Source organism: Chlorocebus sabaeus, chromosome 20 (genome assembly GCF_047675955.1).
Source record: "Chlorocebus sabaeus isolate Y175 chromosome 20, mChlSab1.0.hap1, whole genome shotgun sequence".
In the NCBI taxonomy this organism is placed as follows: domain Eukaryota; kingdom Metazoa; phylum Chordata; class Mammalia; order Primates; family Cercopithecidae; genus Chlorocebus; species Chlorocebus sabaeus.
In genome coordinates this window covers 12,408,773-12,421,062 of record NC_132923.1, presented here as the reverse complement: position 1 = coordinate 12,421,062, position 12,290 = coordinate 12,408,773, and the positions used below count along the sequence as shown (strand labels likewise).

Genomic DNA, 12,290 nt, shown 5'->3' with positions numbered 1-12,290 from the left:
GAGACGGAGTTTCGCTCTTGTTGCCCTGGCTGCAGTGCAATGGCGCAATCTCGGCCCACTGCAACCTCTGCCTGCCAGGTTCAAGTGATTCTTCTGCCTCAGCCTTCCAAGCAGCTGGGATTGCAGGCATGCGCCACCACGCCTGGATAATTTTTTTTTTTTTTTTTTTTAATTTCTAGTAGAGACGGGGTTTCTCCATGTTGGTCAGGCTGGTCTCAAACTCCTGACCTCAGGTGATCCACCCGCCTCAGCCTCCTGAAGTGTTGGGATGACAGGCGTGAGCCACCACACCTAGCCAGAAACACAACGGTTCCTACTGGTTTTTTGCTTGTTTGTGTAAAGAGCAACTTTGAGAGGGATATATGGCGTCTGGAAAGGAGAACAATTGCTTTCCTAGACTCACCCAAGACTGGCCCCCCCTAGAAAATGCACTCTCCTCCCCAAAATCCGCCCCCTCACAGGAGGCAGGGTTTTTCTTTTGGGCAAACCTGCTCCTGGGGAGAGGAGGTGGCAAAACCTGTTTGAAGATGAGGTTACCTCCCCTCCACACCTCCCTCCTTGGAGGCAAGAACTACAACAGCTGAGACAGAAAAGAGGTAAAGAAGTGTTGGGGGCTGGGACAACCAGCTCCCCAACAACTCCTAGGTGTTTAAAGAAGGAGGCAGGAAGACTTGTGAAGATGGGAACTATACAAGAGGCAGGAAAAAAGACAGATGTTGGGTAAGTAAGATCTTGGCTCACTTGATTGGTAACAGGGAATAAATAGTCCTGAGAGACTTCCCCACCACCCAGCTCTTACTGGGTCAAATCTCGGGTTCCTCAAGGAGACAAGACTGTAAGAGAATTTGCAGAGAAGGGATGAGGGTGGTTGTAGGTAGGAAATGTCAGTATGGTATGGATCTGGGGAACAGGGGATTCCAGGATAATTCCCTGGTTTAAAAATAAAGGAAGTTTCTATAATATGTTGTATCTGATAAATCTGCCTGTGTTCTTTATTTTCTAACCCTCACCCTCCAGAATGGCCATTAGGAAAGCTGAACCAGAACTGAGTTTAGGTCCAGGTTCTCGTTGTGGCAAATCTTTCTCCTTACCTTCTTCCTCCACCCCTCCACCTATGCCATGTTTTCCCTTAGCCACTCCCCAGATGGGTGGAGGAAAGGCAGGCCTGACTAGGTGCCGTCTTCCTGACTTCGCTCAGTGATAGCTGGGTGGGTCTAGCTGGGTTCCACCCCATTGTAATGTGGGATATCTCTAACCCCAACTTCGTAGGTGGAGCAATTGCTATAGAGGTAAATATGATTAACTTTACATTCCATCTTTCTTCTGCTTTCAAACCCAACAAGCAGGTAATCTACTTCTAGCAAGTGGTGAAGGTAAGAGAAACATCTGTATAGGAGGCAAGAGATCTAAGTTCTTTTGAAGGCCTGCCCTCTGCTCTGTATCTCAATTACTGTTCTTCATTTCAGTTATTCTTACCTACTATTCAATTCCCTTAATCTTTTCTTCTTGGGGGGCTGTCAGGGTCAGGGAGATTGCCGAAGCCCCAGAACTAGAAGCAGCCCTGAGACATGGGGAATTGGAGCTGAAGGAGGAATGGCAGGATGAAGAATTCCCTAGGTGAGGATGTGTGAGGGCGGCTGGGAGAAGGGAGGGATGGTCACGAATGGATGGAGGGGATGGCGCAGCAGCTCATGGCCGTGATCCCAGCACTTTGGGTGGCCGAGGCAGGTGGATCACTTGAGCTCAGAAGTTCAAGACTTCTCTGAGCAACATGGCATAACCCCATCTCTACAAAAATATAAAATTTAGCCAGGTGTGGTGGTGCATACCTGTAGTCCCAGCTACTCGGGAGGCTGAGGTGGGAGGATTGCTTGAGCTCTGGAGGTAGAGGCTGCAGTAAGCTATGATTGTGACACTGCATTCCAGCCTGGGCAACAGAGTGAGACCCTGTCTCAAAAAACAATTAAAAAAAAAGAAAGCATAGGTGATAAAATCACGGTGGGGAGAGAGAACCTATATATTGAGTCCTGGCTTGATGCCTTTGGTGTATATCTCTGCCGCCTTTTAATCTCTTCCCCTCTAGATTGCTTCCTGAGGAGGTTGACCCTTCTGAAAATCCTGGAGACCCTAAAGGAGATTCACAGGCAGGTAGGTCAAGTAGAAACCAGGCCTCAAGTTCTTGATTCCAGTCCAGTAAAGGGCTATACCACCTCTATCCTTTTACAGTTCCATTTCCCCCTTCCCCAAATCTCCGCTGCATCAGTCCTTCTTCAGCGTTCACCCCATATTATCACTTTCACATACAGGAATTCTAGCCCTCTCGGCCCTCCAACGCACACACCTGTCTTGGTTCTCTTTCTCCCCCTTTCTCCAACTGCAGGTACCCCCAGCACTTTAGCCCTGTGTGGCCAGCGCCCCATGCGCAAGCGTCTTTCTGCCCCAGAGTTGCGGCTGAGTCTGACTAAGGGGCCTGGAAATGATGGAGCTTCGCCCACCCAGTCTACACCTTCCTCTCCTGATGGCAGTTCTGACCTGGAGGTAGACGAATTGGAGACACCTTCAGACTCGGAGCAGCTGGACAGTGGACATGAATTTGAATGGGAAGGTGGGAAACAAACCAGAGGACTCAGCTGGTAGAAGTAGAGGCTAGAGCTAAAGGATCAGGATGGACTTAATGGTATTGCAGTTAGAACTAATAAGGTGGGACCAAGGGCTGCAGCCAGCAAAATTAGTTTCCTCAAATGGAACAGTAGGGCTTATAGGTCCAATGTGAGAGTAGTCAGTAGAGGGGGAGGGGAGCCCTTTGTTTATTAAGGAAAATTTAATAGAATGCCTGTTATATACTATCATGTATAGGACTGGGGTTATAAAGAGAGGCCCTACAGGTAATTCCCTGCTTAGTAGGAAACAAACATATATAAAAATAATTGCAGGAGCCGGGCGCGGTGGCTTGTAATCCCAGCACTTTGGGAGGCCGAGGCGGGTGGATCACGAGGTCAGGAGATCGAGACCATCCTGGCTAACATGGTGAAACCCTGTCTCTACGAAAAATACAAAAAATTAGCTGGGTGTGGTGGCGGGAGCTGGTAGTCCCAGCTACTCAGGAGGCTGAGGCAGGAGAATGGCATGAACTCAGGAGTGGAGCCTGCAGTGAGCCGAGATGGTGCCACTGCACTCCAGCCTGGGCGACAGAGCAAGACTCCATCTCAAAAAAAAAAAAAAATGCAGTTAAAGGTTATGATCTATACATGTGTAGGGTACAGTGTAGACAGAGAGAAGGAAAAGTCAGTTCTACCTGAGAGATGTTAGGAAAGGCTCCATGAAGGAGATGATTCTGAGCTAAGTGTTGAAAGCTGAAGCTGACATTTATCAGGTAGTTGGAGAGAGGGCATTCTAAGGAAAAGAAGCAGAAGCAACTCAAGCAATAGCATGGCATGTTGGGGAATTCAAAGTATGAGCATGACTATTTTAATATGAAGGGCTGGGAGGTGAAGAGAGAATGACAAAAGATAGTGCTGCTGGGTTAAGTAGACAAAGGTCACATCATGGAGGCCCTTGCTGCCATGCTAAGGAGTTTAGGTTTTATCTTGTAGACAATAGGGAGTCATGATAAGTTTTTTTGTTTTTTGTTTTTGATACAGAGTCTTGCCCTGTTGCCCAGGCTGGAGTAAAGTGGTGCAATATAGGCTCACTGCAACCTCTGCTTCCCGGGTTCAAGTGATTCTTGTTCCTCAGCCTCCTGAGTAGCTGGGATTACAGACATGCACTACCACATCTGGCTAATTTTTATATTTTTAGTAGAGATGGGGTTTCACCATGTTGGCCAGGCTGATCTTGAGCTCCTGGCCTCATGTGATCTGCCTGCCTTGGCCTCCCAATGTGCTGGGATTACAGGTGTGAGCCACATGCCTGGCCCAGTAAGGTTTTAATGAAAGGAGTAACATGATCAAATTTAATGACTCTGAAAAGATTGGAAACAACCTAAAGATCCAGCAGTAAGATATTACGTATGTTATGGTGCATCCATCCAGTGGAATACTAAATACTAGGCAACATTTTGTTTTTGAGACAGTCTTACTCTGTTGCCCAGTCTGGAGTGCAATGCACGATCTTGGCTCACTGCAGCCTCAACCTCCTAGGCTCAAGCAATCCTCCTGCCTCAGCCACCCAAGTATCTGGGACTATAGGCACATGCCACCACACCTGGCTGATTTTTATATATTTTTGTAGAGACAGGGTCTTGCTACGTTGCCCAGGCTGGTCTTGAACTCCTGGCCTCAAGCAATCCTCCTGCCTCAGTCTCCCGAAGTGTTGGGATTATGGGCCTTAGCCCCTGTGCCTGGCTATGCAACTATTTTTTAAAATGAAGCAGTTCTTAGGCCGGGAGCAGTGGCTCATGCCTGTAATCCCAGCACTTTGGTAGGCTGAGGCGGTTGGATCACCTGCGGTCAGGAGTTTGAGACCAGCCTGACCAACATGGAGAAACCCCATCTCTACTAAAAATACAAAATTAGCTGGGCATGGTGGCACACACCTGTAATCCCACCTACTCGGGAGGCTGAGGCAGGAGAATCGCTTGAACCCGAGAGGCAGAGGTTGCGGTGAGCCAAGATCGCGCCATTGTACTCCAGCCTGGGCGACAAGCAAAACTCCGTCTCAAAAAAAAAAAAAAAAAAAAAAAGGCAGCTCTTTCTTGCTATGGAAAGATAATGCAGAATGGTGGGTATAATATATTATCATTTGAATAAAAAGCTAAAGAGGCTGGGTGCAGTGGCTCACACCTGTAATCCCAACACTTTGGGAGGCTGAGGAGGGCAGATCACCTGAGCCCAGAAGTTGGGACCAACCTGGGCAACAAAGTGAAACCCTATTTCTACGAAAAAAAAATTTTTTTTAAATTGGCCGGGCTTTGTGGCACACATCTGTAGTCCCAGCTACTCGGGAGGCTGAGGTGGGAGGATCACCTGAGCCTGGGAAGTCGAAGTTGCAGTAAGCCAAGATCATGCCACTCCACTCCAGCCTAGAAGACAGAGTGAGACCCTGTCTCAAAAAAAAAAAAGGTAGAGAAGACAGGAAAACTTGCTCTAGCAGTGGTATAGAGAGTGGATTGGAAAAAAACAGAGTAGAGGCAGGGAAAGCAGTCAGGAGGCTAGTACCAAGGCCAGGTGAGAAATACTAAGAACACAAACCAGGATAGCAGTATGGAAAGGATGATGAAAGAATATCATAGAGATAGATGGAAGACAATCTGGAGTCCAGTTGATTTCAGGGCTGATAGAGAAGAAAGAGTTTCACATGACATGCAGTTTTCTCACTAGCCAGGTGTGCTGATGTGTACCCATAGCCCTAGCTGCTTGGGAAGCTGGGGTGGGAGTATCACTTGAGCCCAGGAGGTCAAAGCTGCAGTGAGCAAAGGTCGAGCCACTGTACTCCAGCTTGGGTAGCAGAGTGAGTCCCTGTCTCTAAAAGAAAACAACAACAACAATAATAATAAAAATACAGTTTTCTCATTCAGGCAGCTAGATGGATTGAGTCATTCATCAATATAGAAAATATGGCCGGGCACGGTGGTTCATGCCTGTAATCCTAGCACTTTGAGAGGCCAAGGCAGGCGGATCACCTGAGGTCAGGAGTTCGAGACAAGCCTGGCCAACAAGGCAAAACCTTGTCTCTACTAAAAATACAAAAAATGTGTTAGCTGGGGTGGCGTGCACCTGTAGTCCCAGCTACTCAGGAGAATAGCTGGGCAGGTGAATCACTTGAACCTGGGAGGTGGAGGTTGCAGTGAGCCAAGATCGCACCACTGCACTCCAGCCTGGGCAACAGAGCAAGACTCCATCTCAGAAAAAAAAAAAAAAAAAAAAGGAAATAGGAAATATGAGGGAGAATAAGAAGAATGATTGATTTATTATTATTATTATTATTATTTTTGAGACAGTCTCGCTCTTGTTGCCCAGGCTGTATTATTAGTATTTTTTTAGAGACAAAGTCTTACTCTGTCACCCAGGCTAGAGTGCAGTGGTATGATCATAGCCCACTGAAGCCTTGAATTCCTGGGCACAAGTGATCCTCCCACCTTGGCCCCCCAAAGCAGAAGAGAATGATTTTGAGTTCCATTTTTTTGTTGTTGTTATTGTTTTGTAATTTGTAATTTTATTATTTTTTAAAATTTTTTGTAAAGATGAGGTCTCACTTTGTTGCCCAGGCTGGTCTCAAACTTCTGGCTTCAAGCAGTCTTCCTGCCTTGGCCTCCCAAAGTGCTGGGATTACAGGCACGAGCCACTGAGCACAGCCTTGAGTTCCCTTTTGAATCTGGTGATTTGTTGATGACAAGGAGACACCAAGTGAAGATGTACACTCTAGGCATTCAGGGATATGGCTAGAGTTAGAACAGAAGCCTGGGTTAGAGGCTGGGTGTGGTAGCTCATGCCTGTAATCCCAGCACTTTGGGAGGCCAAGGTGGGCTGATTGCTTTGAACTCAGGAGTTCAAGACCAGCCTAGGCAACATGGAAAAACCCTGTTTCTACAGAAAATACAAAAATTAGCTGGGCATGGTGGTGCATGCCTGTGGTCCCAGCTACACAGGAGCCTGAGGCTAGAGAATCGCTTGAGCCCAGGAAGTGGAGGTTGCAGTGAGCTGAGATTGTGTCACTGCACTCCAGCGTGGGCTACAGAGTAAGACTCTGTCTCAAAAAAAAAAAAAAGCAGCCTGGGTTAGAGAGGCAAATTTGGGATTACAGACATCATTTCCTTACTGGTGGAACTGAAGACATGGGACTAGATGAGCTCATCTAGGGAAAATCATTTAAAGAAAGAAAGAATCTCAGCCAGGCTCAGTGGCTCATGCCTATAATCCCAGCACTTTGGGAGGCCGAGGCGGGTGGATCACGAGGTCAGGAGATTGAGACCATCCTGGCTAACACAGTGAAACCCCGTCTCTACTAAAATACAAAAAAAAATTAGCTGGGCGTGGTGGCAGGTGCCTGTAGTCCCAGCTACTCGGGAGGCTGAGGCAGCAGAATGGCATGAACCAGGAGGCGGAGTTTGCAGTGAGCCAAGATTGCGCCACTGCACTCCAGCCTGGGCGACAGAATGAGACACTGTCTCAAAAAAAAAAAGGAAAGAAAAGAAAAGAATCTCAAAAAATACCTGATACTGCTAAGGGTCATAGTGCAAGGTCATCCTAAGTCCATCATCTAGTTAAAAGGTGAGGATAGTGAGTCACAGGAGAAAGAAACCAGCAAGATACTGGGTTGATGGGACAAAACAGGGCTAAAGAGTCAAGGAAAAGGCCAGATGCAGTGACTCACGCCTGTAATCCCAGCACTTTGGGAGGCCAAGGTAGGTAGATCGCTTGAGCTCAGGAATTTGAGACCAACCTGGGCAACATGGTACAACCCCATCTCTACCAAAAAATTAGCTGAACGTGGTGGCATGTGCCTGTGGTTCCAGCTACTCAGGAGGCTGAGGTGGGAGGATCACTTGAGCCTGGGAGGCGGAGGTTGCAGTGAGCTGAGATTGCACCACTGCACTCCAGCCTGAGTGGCAGAGTGAGACTCTGTCTCAAAAAAAAGGAAAAAAAAAAAAAAAAAATCAAGGAAAAAATTGAGGAATGACAGATTAGAGTAACAAACTAGGAATCTGAGGAAGTTACAAAAAACTGAAGGTAGAAAATCTGCCTGATCCTTCCCCATCCCTCTCTTTTAGATGAACTACCCCGGGCAGAGGGTCTGGGTGCCAGTGAGGCAGCTGAAAGGCTGGGCCGAGGTTGTATGTGGGATGTGGCTGGAGAAGATGGACGTCACTGGAGGGTGTTCCGAATCGGACCACGGGAGCAGCGCGTAGACATGACTGTCATTGAGCCCTATAAGAAAGTCCTGTCTCATGGAGGTAATGGCTAGCATAAATGAAGGGTAAGAGCTATGGCTTCTTAATAAAATGCCTAAGCTGGAGACTCAGTCATTGGATCCAAAATCTATCCTGTAACTTCCAAAGACCCTCAGAGTCCCTCAACTTAAACAGATATACTATCTATCAATACATATTTGTTGACCAAATGAATTTTCCCTTTATACTCTCCAGGTTACCACGGTGATGGCCTCAATGCTGTCATCCTTTTTGCTTCCTGTTATCTACCTAGAAGCAGCATCCCCAACTACACCTATGTCATGGAACACTTGTTTAGGTGAGGTGGAAGGCCTGAAGGGCTACAGGGCAGTGTTAGGGAGGGAAAAGTAAAAAAGAACTCCTTCAAAGATCAGTAGCTGATGGGAGAGTACAGTAATGTTCCTCTCACTCCCTGAAACCCCCAACACATACCTTCCCTGCAATTTCATCCCCCCAGGTATATGGTGGGAACTCTGGAGCTGCTAGTAGCTGAAAATTACCTGCTTGTTCATTTGAGTGGAGGCACAAGCAGGGCCCAAGTTCCACCTCTGAGTTGGATACGCCAGTGTTACCATACCCTGGATCGGCGGTGAGACCTGGGATGAGAGGGCTACAACTGTCTATCTCATCTTTTTTTCCCACCTTTCTATTATTTCTTCTTCCATTTAGTCCTTTCCTATTGTCTTTGTCCTTCCACGTTCCTTTCCCAGCTCTTTTGTCTTCTGTCCTCTCTTGGAGTCAGGGAAATCTAGCTTCAAATCTCGCCATTACCATATTACCATTTACTAGCTATATGGCTTTGGACAAGTCACTTAACCTCCCTGGGCTTCAGCTTCAGCTGGCTGTGTCATCCAGACTGGAGTACAGTGGCATGATCTCGGCTCACTGCCACCTCTGCCTGCCAGGCTCAAGCGATCCTCCCACCTCAGCCTCCCAAGTAACTGGGACTACAGGCATGGGCCACCATGCCCGGCTAACTTTTGTATTTTTTGTAGAGATGGAGTTTCACCATTTTGCCCAGGCTGGTCTCAAACTCCTGAGCTCAAGTGATCTGCCCGCCTCCACCTCCCAAAGTGCTGGGATTATAGGCATGAGCCACTGCACCTGGCCACTTTAGCTTCTTTATCTGTAAAATGGCAATGATTATACTTTTGCCACTGGGTATTTGTGAAAAGCAATTAAATTAGTGTGGCATATTGCCTGGCACACAGAAAGCACTCTTCTCTTCTCTCAGTCTTGCTATTTATTTCCCTTTTCATACCTCCATTATCTTCTTCTCTGCCTTCATCACTGACCTATGTGTCTTCTCTGTCACTAGGCTGTAGTGCACTGGTGCGATCATGGCTCACTGGAACCTCTGCCTCCCTGGCTCAAGCCACTCTCCCACCTCAGCCTTCCAAGTAGCTGGGAGTACAGGCATGCGCCACCACCATGCCTAGCTAATTTTTGTATTTTTTGTTGTTGTTGTTAGAGACGGGTTTTGCCATGTTTCTCAGGCCAGTCTTGAACTCCTGAGCTCAGGTGATCTGCCTGCCTCAGCCTCCCAAAGTGCTGGGATTACAGGCGTGAGACACTCCCTGGCCCTATGTCTTCTTTTCCTTCTCAGGATTTTTTTTTTCCCCTTTTGTTTCCCCCATCTCCCTTTGCTCACTTTTCTCTTCTTGCCCCCTTTCCTTTTTTTGTCCTTGCTGGTCTTCTTCCACCTAGAGTTTTATAAGTAATCTTGGTCATGGAGCGATGCAAAAGCATGCAAAAGGAACTTACGCAAGGGTAGGGCACAAGAGGGAAATGGAGCAGAAAAAGACCAGGTGGCTGGGTGCGGTGGCTCATGTCTGTAATCCCAGCACTTTGGAAGGCCGAGGTGGGCGGATCACAAGGTGAGGAGTTCAAGACCAGCCTGGCCAACATGGTGACAAGTCACCATCTCTACTAAAAATATATAAAAATTAGCTGGGCATGGTGGCATGTGCCTATAATCCCAGCTTCTTGGGAGGCTGAGGCAGAAGAATTGATTGAAACCGGAAGGTGGAGGGTTGCAGTGAGCCGAGATCGCACCACTGCACTCCAGCCTGACGACAGAGCGAGATTCCGTCTCAAAAAAAAAAAAAAAAAAATCTGAAAGGAGAGTTTTTTAAAAATGAGGATCATGGTGGGCTAAATAAGATGGGCGGAGCTGAGATTACAGCTGACGGAATGGGGATTAGACCCAAGTACCAGATAAATCTAGAAACTAGAGAAGTGAAGGAAGTTACAGTACAGAAAACAGTTCCACTTGATCTTCACACATAAAGGTGGAAGAAGAAATAGGATGATCTCCTGTTGTTTTTCAGGCTACGGAAAAACCTGCGAGCCCTGGTGGTTGTCCATGCTACATGGTATGTGAAGGCATTTCTGGCACTGCTTCGGCCCTTCATCAGGTACTAGTTCTAGGAACAAGGACTCCCTTCTCCTTCCCCCCATTTTCAAAATCAAGATTAAGATCTTTCTCCACCTTGATTCTTTCTAGCCTTAACCACTCTACTTCTACATTTTTCTTTGCAAGGATTTTTGGGAACCCTTCTCCCAATACAAAACACAGTTGGTTTATTCTCTCTTTTCAGTTCCAAATTCACACGAAAAATCCGTTTTCTGGACAGCCTGGGGGAGCTGGCGCAACTCATATCCCTGGATCAAGTCCACATCCCTGAAGCTGTCAGACAGTGAGTTTCACACTTAAGGATAAAACTTTGGGGGTGGGATGTGTAAAGCCAATCCCTACTTTTTTAATGCCTTGGGGGACATACAAAAGAACGAAAAGACAGAGGCCCTGCTTTCGGGTGCTTTAATATATATGGGGAAACTGCACACCCCCAGAGAAGAAATGAAGGACACTATTGCATCCAACAAGAATAAATGAAAAAAAACCTATATATATAAGTGCAGAGGCAATAAGGAATAAAGGAATAATCACAGTGCAGAGGAGATTCAGACTGGCCCTAGAAATTAGGAAGAGATGTGTTGGAAGTGAACAGATGATATCCAGTGCGGGAGAGGGTATTAGGGAGCAAAAGTGCTAAATGATGACTCAACCCAATCATCTAGCTCTTCCAGTTCACCTGGCTTGTCTCCCCAAACCAGAAAGTAAAACCCAAGTCCTGCCCCTGAACCTCTTCTCTCCTCTCGTCTCCCCTCCCTCTCCTAGGCTGGACCGGGATCTCCATGGCTCAGGAGGGACCTAACACAGGACTGGATAAAAGGCCTTAGAACCAGTTAGTGATCTGCCTACACCCGAATCCCTGAAACATCTGAGCTGTTTTGTAAATCATCTTATCTCCAACCTCAGTACCACTGGATCTTCACTTCTCAGTGGGATTTTGTCCTTTGCATGACCCTGCCTTCAGCAGGGCTTTGAGACTGGGAAGCTGGTCTGCTGGGTGACTTTCATTCCAGTTGTTGGGGCGGCAGGCTGAATGTAGGGTCATTTTGTATGGGATATGCAGAGCTCTGGGGTTGTTTTGTTTTTTGAGACGGAGTCTGGCTCTGTGGCCAAGCTGGAGTGCAGTGGCACCATCTCGGCTCACTGCAACCTCTATCTCCTGGTTCGAGCCATTCTTCTGCCTCAGCATCCCAAGTAGCTGAGACTACAGGCACACACCACGCCCAACTAATTTTTTTGTATTTTTAGTACAGACAGGGTTTCACCTTGTTGGCCAGGATGGTCTTGATCTCTTGACCTCGTGATCTGCCCGCCTCAGCCTCCCAAAGTGCAGAGATTACAGGTGTGAGCCACTGCGCCCGGCCAGAGCTCTGGGTTTTAATCCTACTTTAGCTGTAGAACCTTGGGCAAATCATCTTTTTGGGTGCTCATTTTCCTCCTCTCTAAGTGGAGGGGCTGTGATCCTTCCACCTTGGATGGAAGAGGCTTACCTGACAGCCAGCCTGCCTGCTGGGAGCCAGGAGTGTCAGCTTATTAAATCTTGAAGAACCCCTGTATGCCCTTTTTCCTTGTAAGTCATGTCTGCTGCCTGTGAGCCTGGGAAGGAGTGCTTTCAAAACCTGTATTTTGCGCTCTTTAGTAAATTTAGAACTGTAGAGACGGGGGCCGGGCGCGGTGGCTCAAGCCTGTAATCCCAGCACTTTGGGAGGCCGAGACGGGTGGATCACGAGGTCAGGAGATCGAGACCATCCTGGCTAACACGGTGAAACCTGTCTCTACTAATAAATACAAAAAACTAGCCGGGCGAGGTGGCGGGCCCCTGTAGTCCCAGCTACTCGGGAGGCTGAGGCAGGAGAATGGCGTAAACCCGGGAGGCGGAGCTTGCAGTGAGCTGAGATCTGGCCACTGCACTCCAGCCTGGGCGACAGAGCGAGACTCCGTCTCAAAAAAAAAAAAAAAAAAAAAGAACTGTAGAGACTAATAAAC

The 12,290-nt window shown here is 47.5% G+C and overlaps 1 protein-coding gene across 1 annotated transcript; it reads left to right on the top strand.

Moving 5' to 3' along the window:
- Positions 1 to 1,424: 1,424 nt before the first annotated feature.
- Positions 1,425 to 12,289, top strand: BNIPL (BCL2 interacting protein like). The gene is made up of 9 exons (XM_008019314.3): positions 1,425 to 1,617; positions 2,084 to 2,148; positions 2,381 to 2,605; positions 7,709 to 7,891; positions 8,084 to 8,186; positions 8,346 to 8,477; positions 10,219 to 10,305; positions 10,489 to 10,587; positions 11,070 to 12,289. The coding sequence occupies exons 3-9, from the start codon at positions 2,419 to 2,421 to the stop codon at positions 11,104 to 11,106; spliced, it is 828 nt and encodes a 275-aa protein (XP_008017505.1). The 5' UTR covers positions 1,425 to 1,617; positions 2,084 to 2,148; positions 2,381 to 2,418; the 3' UTR covers positions 11,107 to 12,289.
- Position 12,290: the final 1 nt, after the last annotated feature.